This window comes from Dermochelys coriacea, chromosome 3 (assembly GCF_009764565.3).
Source record: "Dermochelys coriacea isolate rDerCor1 chromosome 3, rDerCor1.pri.v4, whole genome shotgun sequence".
NCBI lineage: Eukaryota > Metazoa > Chordata > Testudines > Dermochelyidae > Dermochelys > Dermochelys coriacea.
The window spans coordinates 85,802,359-85,815,420 of record NC_050070.1 but is presented as its reverse complement, the minus strand read 5'-3'; the positions used below and the strand labels follow the sequence as shown (position 1 = coordinate 85,815,420).

At 38.1% G+C, this 13,062-nt stretch overlaps 1 protein-coding gene across 8 annotated transcripts in view; it reads left to right on the top strand.

Annotated features, from left to right (window-relative positions):
* CDK19 (cyclin dependent kinase 19) overlaps nucleotides 1-9,209 on the top strand; it is a 239,393-nt gene extending 230,184 nt beyond the window's left edge. For all 8 annotated transcript variants that reach the window (XM_043510831.1, XM_043510830.1, XM_043510826.1 and 5 more), the window contains one exon: nucleotides 140-9,209. In XM_043510831.1, coding sequence (XP_043366766.1) covers nucleotides 140-271 — 132 coding nt within the window. In that variant the 3' untranslated portion in view covers nucleotides 272-9,209. The remainder of the gene's footprint in view (nucleotides 1-139) is intronic.
* Nucleotides 9,210-13,062: the final 3,853 nt, after the last annotated feature.

Here is a 13,062-nt window from a genome sequence, read left to right as displayed (position 1 = left end):
TGTTGGCCCTTAAAGAGGAATGTTGTTCAGTCGCTTTCACTGTATTTTGATTTGATTCAGCCTTTTAGAGTTGAAAAGCTCCCTGCAACATTGTCCTAACAGGCTGTTTTAATTTCTTTTCCGTTTTCTTTTTCTCCAGCACTCCAGTTCACGCCTCAGTTACCAAAGCAACATTCAGGGATCTTCTCAGTCCCAGAGTACAATGGGCTATTCCACATCATCTCAACAGAGCTCTCAGTATCATCAGTCTCATCAGTCTCATAGATACTGAGACCTAATAGACTGCGCTTAGAAAGGAATGGACTAAAAGTCAAAAGACTCCAGCAATATGAAGTTCCTAACAATGAGAAGAACCAAAAATGCAAACTGTGATACAGATTTAAAATTCACAATTATAAAAGGAAAACTTTATTTACTGAAGATTTTTTTTCAATGACTCTGTTCCTTCTTTATTGCCATAAAAGAGATTCTTGTGAAGTGCCCCCTCCCTCCCGCGTGCTTCCCTCGCATGTGTTCCATTGTGGTAACTCTGATGAAACCATCTGATCTGAACCCAGCACTTAACTTCTTTAACCATTGGAATTTTTGAAGGATTCCTGGTGCACCTTTCTCATGTTGTAGTGATTGCCATAAATCTATCTTTTCAAAACTCTTTGATGGGATTTTAAAGTTTTAAAATCTTGAACTCCCAGGCTTTCAAGCTTGTATATAATTAGTTTTATACTAGGCAAACCAGTTTAGCTATACAGGTATAATGCACCTTTTAAAAGCACTATGTTTTTTTCACAGGATATTACTGTTTTCCTCATGGATGTCAAGAACAGCAAATTTTACTGTTCCAGAGTATTTTACTATTCTGTTTATATTAGTCTAGTTTTCAGGCGACGTCTTAGGGAAAAAAAACAAAAAAAACCCCAAGTTTCTGCAGCAGCTAATGTGCTTCATGGTACTGGACTGTACACCAAACAGAAGATTGTGAATGTTTCCTAAATCTTTCATATTGAATCCCATACATATTATGACCATGTTCTGAGTAATGTTGAATTAAGCATTATTTTAAACTAAAGCATGATACTTACATGAAAAGGAGATGCTTTCGGAGCACCATTGGAACAGAGGAATGGAATGTAACGGAACGTCTTCTCCAGCTGGGCATCCAAAATAGCCAGGAAAATATATTTAGTGCCCTATGATCTCAGCAGAAAAGAGAATGTGGTTGATGACTTACACTAGTCCTTGTTTAAAAAAACAAAACTAAACAAAACAAAAAAACCCCTCTTCTTTAATGTGTGTGGGAGTCTATATATCTGGCTTCTCTGATGCAGTCTCCCTTTGTCAGTTTCCCTGAATCAATTATCTAAATATAAAGATGACAAAAATTTAAAGGATTTATAAAATAAAAAACAAATAATTGTCCATTTTTATATAAAATTTAAACGTCAAATTTAAGAGACATTATTGTATGGTTTGAAGAGCATGTTGAAAATTGTCTTTGTTTTTCATGTTTAATATGCAAATTCTTTATTCTTCACGTTGCTGTGATTAATCCAGATTAGTTGCACCAGATGCGCTTGGTTGCACTGAAATGTTTCTTTTTCCCAAGAGCAAACACGTTGTGATTGTGCCTAAGGACCATAAGCGGATGAGTTACTGGCAGTCTATCCCAGGTAAATAATTAGAGCTCACAAGCATAATCGGAGGATCATTATCCAATTTTCGGAGCCACAGTTATTCAGAGACACGTAACATATAATTTGGAGCAGCTCCATTTTTCTTCTGTGTTTAGAAATAAGGCTGATGAATCTGATTGCACTAAAACTGGAAATACATTCATGTACTTTAGAATGTTCCTCGCTGTATGAGCAGCACCAGTCTTTTTTAATTGATTGCTGGAGAAGAAGTCAAGAAAGGAGCAAATTATGTTTAAGCAATGCATATTATGGACATTTACACTACACAGTGTGATATCATGTTTAGTTGTGTTCTATCCTGAATCCATGCAAGACTTTAGACATAACCACTATACATTCCACACTAAAATTGTAATAGAAACTAGGCAGGTGGTAGATCTGTTTGCTCTGTTTTTTTGTCCCAGTGAGAGTAATAAGTATTTCCATTGAGAGTGAGCCAGTCACCTTTAATGCATTTTTTTCTCTCAAAAATGTTTTGCTTTTATGACCAGTTGGAAACCTGCTTTGGCCACACCAGCTGCCACAAGATTTTGCTCCAATGACACCAGGCTTCTCTGGAAAGTGACTGAAGATAGAATGGGCAAGACGCGATAAACATGAAATGAAGCAATTTGAAGGAAAATATAAATTATTATTAGGACAAAACCATCTCCTATTGGATACTTTCCATCTTTATTCTGTGTGATACTACATGTCCTGTGCTTCTGAGTATCTTAGTTGGCAGGAACTGATTTTAATTGTTAGTAAATTTCTTTACCTGCTTGCAACGTATCTGGGCTCAAGAGATGCAAGTCCCCACCTCTTAATGATGTCAGTGGGAGCCCATGTCTGCCTGAAGGAGAACTTTGCCCCTGCCCTACAGCAGCATTATTGAATAGTCTTGTGACTGGCTTCCAATTTTCTGGATACCAGGTTTCTGACGTGCTGATCGTTGTCTCCTGTCTTCTTCCTATCCCTCTGTTCTCTTAAAACACCATTGGCTATTGTAACATAATTATCTAATGTTTGTCCCCCTCCCATCTCCTCTTATTCATTATCAAATTATTGATGGTGGCAGGGGGACAAAAATCTGCTTGTAGTTAAGCTAGACTCTTATAGTGTCAACAAAGCTAAATCAATAGTGTAGGTTCATCGATGTGTGGAGTGCAAAGATACATAGCATTATAATGTGCTTTAATTCAATGAGCTTCCATCCCCTAGAATGACTGCTATCACCATTGTCTAAACTGAATAGATAATTCTGTATTTGCTAGATCTAAATTGCTTGCTGTGCTTTAGCCCCTTGCAGCTTCTATGCACGTGCAAAGCTGAGCTAACTCCTCCATTGCCTTCAAAATAAAAGTAGAAAGGGGAATAAATAAAAGCAGTGGTTACTGCTTAAAAATGTTTACTGTGCACGTTTGCTCGCTTTCTCTCTCTTTGTCAGTTGGTGTTTGGATATTTGGCCTTTTCTGGTGAGCTGTGTGTGAATTTCAGGGTGGATGGGAGCCAAGGTGAGAGAGATTTGTTCAGAGGTAATTTCATGAGGAAAAATGCTCTTTGTTTTCAGAGGTTAATCATGTAATATGTTATGGGAACCCAGGATCATGTATATTTTTCCACCTGTGCAGTTTTGGTAATTGACACTTATTATTATTCACAGTTTTGACCTTACCCATAACCTCTGTGTGCCCTCAGAAAGGTATTTCACCCTGGTAACTAGAAATGGAAAGTGACATCAGCTTGATTGTTTTCTCATTCCTGTTCCCTTGGTGAAACAGTGGACAGTCAAATACCATCCTGCAATGTTTCTCATCTCATTTTTGGAGAAGACAGGAGAGTGAGGAATGGGATTAGCAGCAAAGTCTACATTGGTGAAGTTTATGTAGCACAAACTGCACAATGAAGGAAGAATATTGTGAAAGCTGCGAGTCCTGCACTGTATTTGTGACACTGTATCTTTTGGGGGGAGGGGGAGGGAAGAGCATTCTGAGGGGAGGGTGGGGGTAGCTTGAAGTATTCAAATATGTCTAATATTTTATATAAACATATTAAAGCTTAGTTCCCCTTTGTAATCTTCAGAAATGGTACTTAAACACCATTAAGCAAAGAATTGTTTTAGGATTAAATAAATGTATTGTACATAAGGCCATATGTAATCTTCTACAAGTGTCGCCACACAGGAGCGATATGTATTACTATACGAAAAAAAATCCTTAATGCACTGTTATCTCCTAAATATTTAGTAGTAAATTAATACTATTTAATTTTTTTAAAAATCTGTCTTGTGTAGACACTAAAAAGTATTACACAAAATGTGGACTGAAGATGTCCTTTTTAACAGCAATTTAAAGAACTTTTATATATGTAATGTAGTACACTTTTCAATTTGTTCTAGTTTGTATTCTCCCATGTTTACTATTGGTGGAAGTGTGTCTGTTTCTCTTCAGTTTTTTTTAATAATTTCATGCAAGTATCCTTCATTTTTGTAGTTTTTATTATAGATTACTGCATATGCTCTTCATGCTGCCACAAAGCTTTGCTGCTTTAGCTCTCTGGTGGCAACATACAGCAATACCCATGCTGATGGGTTTGCAAAAACACAAAACAAAATATATTTTTCTCATTCTGGAGCTAAGAGTTTACTGCTTTGAGTTGTCCTCATGTCGCTCTTGAAATGACTGTTAAAACTGAACTATGAGTTCGTTGCATTTATTTTATATTCCTGGTTGTCATGAAATTGAATTGACTTTGCTTCAGTGTGAATTTTTTAATACAAATAATATACATTTGTAATAATAATAATAAAAGGTTCAAATCAAAGAAGTGTGCTGGGAAGTTGTGAACATCAGACTTTGAATTACAAAAGAAGCAAAATGTGTCCTGCAGAGTTGCAACCTGAAATTGTATTCAGATGTTTATATCATAAACCACACAAAACAGAGTTTGTGAAGCCTCCAGTTTGGAATTATAGCCTTTTAAAATACCCAAGAGGGTATTCGTGTTTTGCATGTACGGTAATAGAATGAAGCTTTATGGAAAAACAAAACAGGTGGAATGCTTGGTGTACTCTCTCTAAAGTGATTTAGCATGCAGTTTGGCTATAACTTATAAAAATATAAAACTACCAACCTGGTGATTTTATATATTTGTCTTCTGGAAAAGTTGTGCATTTGGAGACTAAGCCCCGTGCTTACCACCTTCCCTACAGCCCTCCCACCTCCAATCCCATATCCAGGCTATATTTGAATATAATTCTCCCAAGTGTCTAGGGTGACAACATGTTAGATTGGAGAACATGAGCTAGGGAACTCAGCTCTGTTTTTCAGGTTGATTTTCTGTGCGTTGTTGGCTTGCATATTATAACTCCACGAGTCAGTTTTTCAGAGATGGTTGTTATACTGGCTTTTCCATAAACTACACCCATTTTCTCCATCCCAGCTGTGTGTGAGAGAATGACTGCCACCCACTTGCTTCTCGACTGACACTAAAACAGAGGCTTGAATTTCTGTTGTAACTTTAGGACAAGGTAAGAACATGCTATACCCATGTTCACTAAGCTGTTGGCTTCTAGCAGATAAAGGATTCTGACTGATTCTTCCTCCCTGATGTATCGAAGGATTAGGTTTAACATGATGCATGCATGTTATCAAAGAGATTTCTTTGACTTTGTGTCTGCACTGATGACTTGCATTTCCAGTGTGTAGTACCTTTCACCTAGAAGGATCCCAAAACATTTTCCAGATGATATTTACAAAGTATAGGAATCTCTTCACCAAGCATTCCAAGTGACTGCAACATGTGTGGTTATGTTTATTCCTCTTGATGAGAGTAGGGCTAGTTAGCCGGTGGGAGTAGACATGGTTATATAAAGGATTCTCTGCCTACATAGCACCACTTACTATGTTTTTTTCCTTTTCTACTTGTACTTGGTGGAGTGCAGCAGCAGCCTTTCGAAATCCCTGGTACATTGGAATGTACAGCATTGTCTCAGAGATCATTCATCATTCCCAGCAGTGTGCTTAAGTTGGATGCCAGCCTTTGAGGTCTGGCATTCTGTGTCAAAGAGCTAAGTTTAAGACTAATGATCTAAAGAAGAATCAGCCCTGCAGCGTCCAGCCATTTATGGGTAAGGGCTGCAAAGACAGTGTTTAAAGCTGAGAAAAGGTCATGCTAAGAGTTAGCACCAAAGCATAGGAGAGGCAACAAAAAGTGTCTTAAAGAGAGAATATTTGTTGCTGATTGCAGAGATACAAGTTCTAAACATTCTGAACAGAAAATCTGGCTGAAACTTCAAGGGCAATAAATTGTTACCTCAGGTGGTTTTACAAATATTGATGGAGGGGAGTGTGGAAGGCAGTGTTGTCTGGAGGAATGAGCACAGACTTAGGAGTCAGGGTCCTGCATTCACACTTTGGCTCTATTACTGATTCCATGTTGCCTTAAAGTCACTTCTCCTTTCTATCTCCCTTCTATCCTTTCTCATTTATAAAATGGGGATTAAAGGTATCTCACCCACAGTAGGTTTGTGGATTAGTTAGTTTCTGTATGGTACTTTGAAAATGTACAGCACTACAGAAATGCTAGGTATTATTAACTCTGTTTAGATAAACTCAGAAGTTTAGCATTGTTCCAGAGGCCAACAAAGGATAACGTTGATCTGAAATACTACTTAATAGACATTGGTTTTTCGTGCAAGTGAACTTCATGCCCTTCTTTTCCAACACAGAGCAATGTATGGTCAGCAAATGTGATTCGTTTTTACATTTTTTTAATATTCAGAAAGAAAAATATTTTATTGTTGCATCAAGACTCTGTAGGGATTGATTTTTTCGTTAATGAATTAAATATTTTTAGTGCAACAATTTTAGTGATTGAAACAACTGACATTGTTGTAAAGGATTTGAGTAACGGGAGTTTAGATACAATCAGGCTGTTAAAATACTGTGCTATTCCCAGAATTCTTCTGCAACATAATATCCACAGTAAATGTTTTTAAAAGTCATAATCCCTCATTCTGACAACATTTAAAATCGGACGGTTATTGCCAGCATACAGAATATCTTTATTTAACATAATTGTCTAAAAACACTATCACAGGATCAGTATCTCTGGCTTTGAAAATAAACATCCTGGCATGCATGTGCAGTATTTGTGAGAAAGCATTATATGTGAGATTGTGTTCTTTGGAGTTGCTTAAATAGGATGCAGAATTTGGAAGAAAGTATAAATTGCATACTTTTATTATGTGCATTCACAACATGTGGCTAAAAATGTTGTCTTCTCTTGTCTGTGAATGATATAAGGCAGCAAAGCATTCCCGGGGTTATGTTTCCTTTAGGCGCCATTCCATATCAGTGCATTTTAGATATATTTTAAAACAAAATGAGTCAAATTGATGCCTGAAATCAATTGTTAAACAAGGGCTCTATTTGCCCCAGTAACATCACTGCAAAATTGGAGTCATGCTGTGTGGATGTAAATCTAAACTAGCAGTGAAAGTTATTAAAACAAATTAGCTAGGGACTCTTCTCTCATTTTTAAATGCGATTTTTTGAATCAGTAGTTTAAAAAAACCCTCCGATTTCTTCTGTTGGAAGACACAGAACCTATTATATGAAATGTAATCATAATGATATGTTCTATACTCTTTCCATCCCACAAGAAACTGAGAATACAACCATAGGTAATGTATACATGCAGGGACCAGAACAATGGGGCCCCAATCTTGATTGAGGCACTCTGTGTGATACAGTAATGGAAATAACCAATGTCATCAGACTTTTCCAGCCTAAGTTTTTTAAAAAAAACAACCCAAAATCTAGGTCACTTTGCATAAAGCAACAATTCAACACTGAGAGGATGCACACTATGTTGTAAAGTAGCCTCGTTAATTAACCTGAAAATTACTTCAGCAGGGGAACTTTCAAACTGACAGAGCCATTACAAATGTAAACCTTTAGAAGGAAAAGAATGTGGAAAAGGCAGGAAGGGCACATGAGATATGTAAAATTAGTGCTTAGTTGTACACTTTACAGTGATATTACTACACTGCCTCACACACTGGCTATTACTGATAGCTTCTTGGTCTCTGATGCATAGAGCTTCAGTGAGAGTCCTAAGGCATATTCAAGGGCAGCATTGCAAGAAATGTTTTAAATAATTATAATTAATCTCTTTAGAACATACTTCTACATGTTAACAAATAGGGTCTCTTGCTTTCTTTGGGATGTTAAACAACAGATGGAAATGGAGTATGGATTCTGTTGATTTTTATTAGTGAATGCAATGCTAATGATGGGCTAGATTAATAGCCTTGGAGTCTGACTTTCTTCTTTTATCTACAGAATAGGCAACAGTACAAACTTCCACATACCATATGGTCAGGCTGATACAACCCTGTTCTGGAGGGATGACCTCTAAGGATGAGAGGTTGTTCAGGCTCTGTGATCATTCAATCCTAAGTTTGCCAGCAAAGTTACATATGTGGTGTGGACACAATCATTAGGTTATCAGCTCATTTCATATAAGCCACAGAAAAGCCATCAGATAGGTTTTAACAAAAAATCACTCCTTATTAAAGACAGAGACCTGGAGGTGAAAAGGTTCAAAATTCCACTACCAACACCATGTGACCATCCCAGTCTGCTGAGTAGCGATGTGAGACATTCAGAAATTCTCAGAGCTTGTCATTGTTACTAGTGCTACACAACATAAGCACTCTTACTAGTTTTTCACCAGTTTTCAAAAATGATATAAAAGTACGTAAATTCCTAGGGTATAATGAAATCTCTCCCAGTTATTTCTATTTCCAACTATGTATCCAGCATGTATTTTAATTGTGTTAATGGGGTCTGGTAGTGATACACAAGGAAAAGCAAAGCTTTGAATAATTTGTCATCTGAACTCAGTGTCACTCATTAACGGGGAGACATCAAAAGAAATCAGGCTTTTTCCCTTGGCTGCCCTGATGCTTGTGCTGGCATTGCTTCTGCTGCAGCTGATTACAGGTCTTATCAGACCATTGCCTTATGAAATAACTAATTCTTTTTGAAAACAATTGAGGTTAAGTGGGAAATGTTTATTTTCTTCCAGATGTAGCATCACAACTGTAAAATGTACAAAGGTAAAAGTGTGCAGTTTAACCTAATAGCCAACAACCCACTATGGGGCAAATTATGCTCATTTAGCAGAAAGAATTCATCTCCCGATTATGGATTGACTTACCAATGGCAAAAAGGTTGCAGACATTGGTATCTGATTCTACTACCATAAATGCATGAATATCTGCATAGAGTTAGGGGTTTCAAAATGCTGTTCTCTGCTATCTTGACCATATCTGTTTACATCCTTCTGCGTTTGGGGGGGAGCTCGTCATGTCTCATAAACATAGAAATGATTCCCCATCACTTCAGTTAAAATAGGAAATTGTACAAACATTCCAATGTGAATATACCTGTTGGGACATACGTTGGGTTGCCATTAAATAGTGCTGTTAATATAGGGAATATTAAAAAAAAAATCTTTGTAACAATCCTGGACAATAGCTTCAAGTAATGTCTGTTATTGCACAGTGTGCTCATAGAGCTGTAACTGTGTTTGACTGTGTTTGACTGGTGTGTTTCATATTTACACACTAGCTATGTGATTTCATCTCAGAGAATCCAGTCTCACTGACAGTGTTATGCACATGCAGTATACATGCTCAGCTATGGCTTGCTAATGTAAGTCTTGTAAAAAACTTTTCAATTAACTGTGTCCACTTTGAGACACGAGTGCCCCACCATTCGGTACACAGAAGGGCATGTTAAACAGTGGTGGTTCTCCCCACACATGCTATATCCATATAGCAATCCCAGAGCGTCATATTAATACACAGTATTTGTACTATTTCAGGACCTCGTCACAACAGCTCCATGCATTACAGTCATAATTGGGGTAAACCACATGTATCCTGCCTAATTCCCTTTATGGAGTAACTAATCATATCATTTGCTTCTTGACTGTGGTCCATAGTTCCATGTAGCCCAAAATTGGATACCCTCAAATCTAATGATTACCCTTACAGTGCCCTAATCTCCCTTCTGTAGATTGTGAAATGTCAGGGTATGTACTATGAGATACTTTGAGATGATTATTTTCATGCAATATATGATAACCCCTTTATGCTAGGCAGGTAGAAGTCAAAAGATTTTTGCTTTTAGGCTCTAGGATTCCTCCAGAAGGCAAAGCCCAGTGTAACATTTCACTGTGGTTTGCTCATGCAAAATGTCTCAGGATATCTCCTAAATCTTCCTATGTAGTATAGCTAAAGGATTCTTACCAATACAGTTTACCACGTTTCGGCATGCTGAAGAGACACCTACAAAAAATTGTAATCAAGTTTCCTAGTTATTCTGATTATTCATACATCTGTGTGTGTGTGTTTTAAGACATGGTCTGTTAGCCAAAAATGTGATAAAACAGGATACCCTGAACAGCCAAAATAACTAAGTATAACAACTCTCAACATTCATATTTCAGTGAGGTTTCAGATATACACAGTGTGTCCCAGCTTAGGATGCTCAAGGCCAGACATTCTCAAATGAGTAACATGAGAACTTCTTTCATCTATATACATGACCAGCTTCCATTTCTACAGTTACAAGAGGGTAAATCCATTATTTAAGATAGGACTACTGTACTGTGAGGCAAAACCACCCAGCATCCTACAGTGCTGGGTGATCTGTATTACATACAAATCACAGCAGGCTCCCAAGCTTCCAGTTTATAATGGATGTTCACAAGCTGTTTTGGAAATTAAGCTGCAAACTATGTAACAGTTATTCTTTCAACAGAGACTAGATAGCTCAAGGGCTGGCATACTCAGACGTTCACCTCTGAATTGCCACCTTAGTGTCAGCCCATGCCAGCAACAACTGCTTTTTGGTGGCCTGTAAGAAACGAGTGTGATGGGCAAAGTCCAGTTAGAATCATAGAATCTCAGGGTTGGAAGGGACCTTAGGAGGTCATCTAGTCCAACCCCCTGCTCAAAGCAGGACCTAATCCCCAGCTAAATCATCCCCAACAGTTCCTAATGGGCAGTTGTCCACATTACAGAAGCCAACTGACATGAACTAGCACCCCTACTGGAAGTCTCAGGAGAGAGGCCAATACTGAAGAGTTATGTAAAATCTCCAGGGTTCAGGTATTTTAGCCGGTCGGGGGACCTTCATTTGACATTGTGTTGTTTGTATTGTGTATATTTAGATAAAATACTTCTGTTTTCAGGAGCTAATCTGATACATTTCAAGAATGCTTAATTCACAGTTCTATAGAATGTATTAATGGAACAAGTTTAAAGTCTAATAAAAATTCCAGTCATAGCCAAAACTCATACAACCTGCTAAGCACATAAAACATCCAGAACACCAGAATGTGCACCTCTTGTTACAAATGCAACTTCAACAAGCAATAGAGTTTTTGGGTGGCAATTCATTTTTAACTGTAAGAAAGTGAGGACTTAAAACTGAAGACCTTGCAAGCCCATCTTCCCACCCTTCAGGGCTGTGAGTGCAGAAGTGGGTCTGATGTATTTTCTCCACCACATCATGTGTATATAAATGTTTTTGATGTGTAGTATTTACATGGATATATGTTAACCTATTTTCTTGTCTGTTCCATAGAAAGACTGGTCTGTGATTATGACAGTTCACCAGGCTCAGGTGGAGTTGGAGGGATGCTTCCCCCATCTCAGCTGCCATTAAAGTGACAAGCTTTATCCAAAACTCAGGTGGTAGAAGGACAACACCAGTTTTGAGTGGTCACTGAGTATGGTGAGTGGCTGAATGCTCCATATTGTAGTCGTGGTCCTGCTTTGATGAATTCTTCTGAAGCTTCTGTGGTATTCTAATGTCAAAAGTATCATTCATTCCTTCCCTTTAAACCCTGTGCTGCCTGCTGCATGACCTGGATTGAAACGTACCTGAGTCAGAACTCCGGGGGGGGGGGGGGCTGACTCATTCTGTCTAACAGCACCCTCTCAGCTTCTTAGGAAAAGACTCGCACTGTAATAATGTAAATGCAGGTCCCACTAACATTTTGTTCCACTTTACTTTAGACAACTTGGAAATGTCTGCCTCAGATGAATCCCATTTTCCAAAATCCCCGGAGTCCTGATGTTCTCAGGAAGTAGCCTAAGCTAACAATGCCAATATTCATGTTTTATGGGGATTTCTGACTCAAATTTTAGAGCTGGTTTATCATGCAAACATATGTGCCCCCAAGCCATCCAATGATTAGAAAGAACTAATCTATTTTAAGCAATATGTAGTCCTTAATCAACTATTTATCATTCCTGAAGATTACATTGGCAGCTGCAAGGAGATAAGGAAATCCCAAGATGATATAGAACCTGGTTTTTGTGTTGTACCATAAGTTAAGAACTGCAGTAGGGATAAAGATTCTGATCCTACTTCCATTGAAGTAAATCGCAAAACTCCCATTAACTTCTATGGAAGGAGGATGAGGCCCAAAGTCTATTATGTAAAAACAAAATCCTTTGATCAGATTTCACATCAGCCATAAAATGAGAGAAGTTAGCAACAGAAAAGGCTTAGTCCATCTCTCTGCCAATGCAGAGTTGTTCCCTATAGGAGGCTTGAGTATTGTGTCCACATTTAGAGGTTCTTGGCAATGAGTTTCCACCATTCCCTTAAGAGACTATTCAACTATCTAATACATCTCACCTGCCAGGAAACTTTCCCTGCTGTTCAAGCTACAGGGACTTTTTCTTTTTTGGATAAAATATGTCCCATCAATGTGCAGGACTGACAGAAAAGGCTGGCAGAAACCATGATGCGTTGCTTGCAACATGCAAAAGAAAGTAAGTTAATGTATCACTAATTTAGAATTGCTATTGCCCTGATCTATGTTGTGTAATGTGCAATTTGTGTAAGAGCCCAGTCAGCAGGAAGAGAGAGAAACGGTCTTGGCACTTCTGCTTTATTAAGTTATCTGACAGGTCAGGCTAGTCACGTTGCTGGAAAGAAGACATTAGAGATGGTACAGCAGATAAGGAGTCTGATGAATTTTTCTTGCAATGATACAAGAACATCCTGCACCGAACTCAAAGATGTCAGGCACGGGGTAAGTGCTGCAAAGCAGTGTCCCTGACAATGGATGCCATTTTAAAATATCTTAGCTTCCCTCTGAATAACTGACCATCTGCAGTGGGTCCAATACAATTTTGGTCTTGTCCCAACTCCCAGCCAAAAGCCATGCAACAGCTAATTCTGAAAGTGAAAGAAAGGAAATATTACCCCCGGTGTTCTTCCAGCTAGCAACTTACTCAGGAGGAAGAGGGAGGCAATTGTGGTCTGTTGGCCAACACCCCTTGGAATATGAATATTTT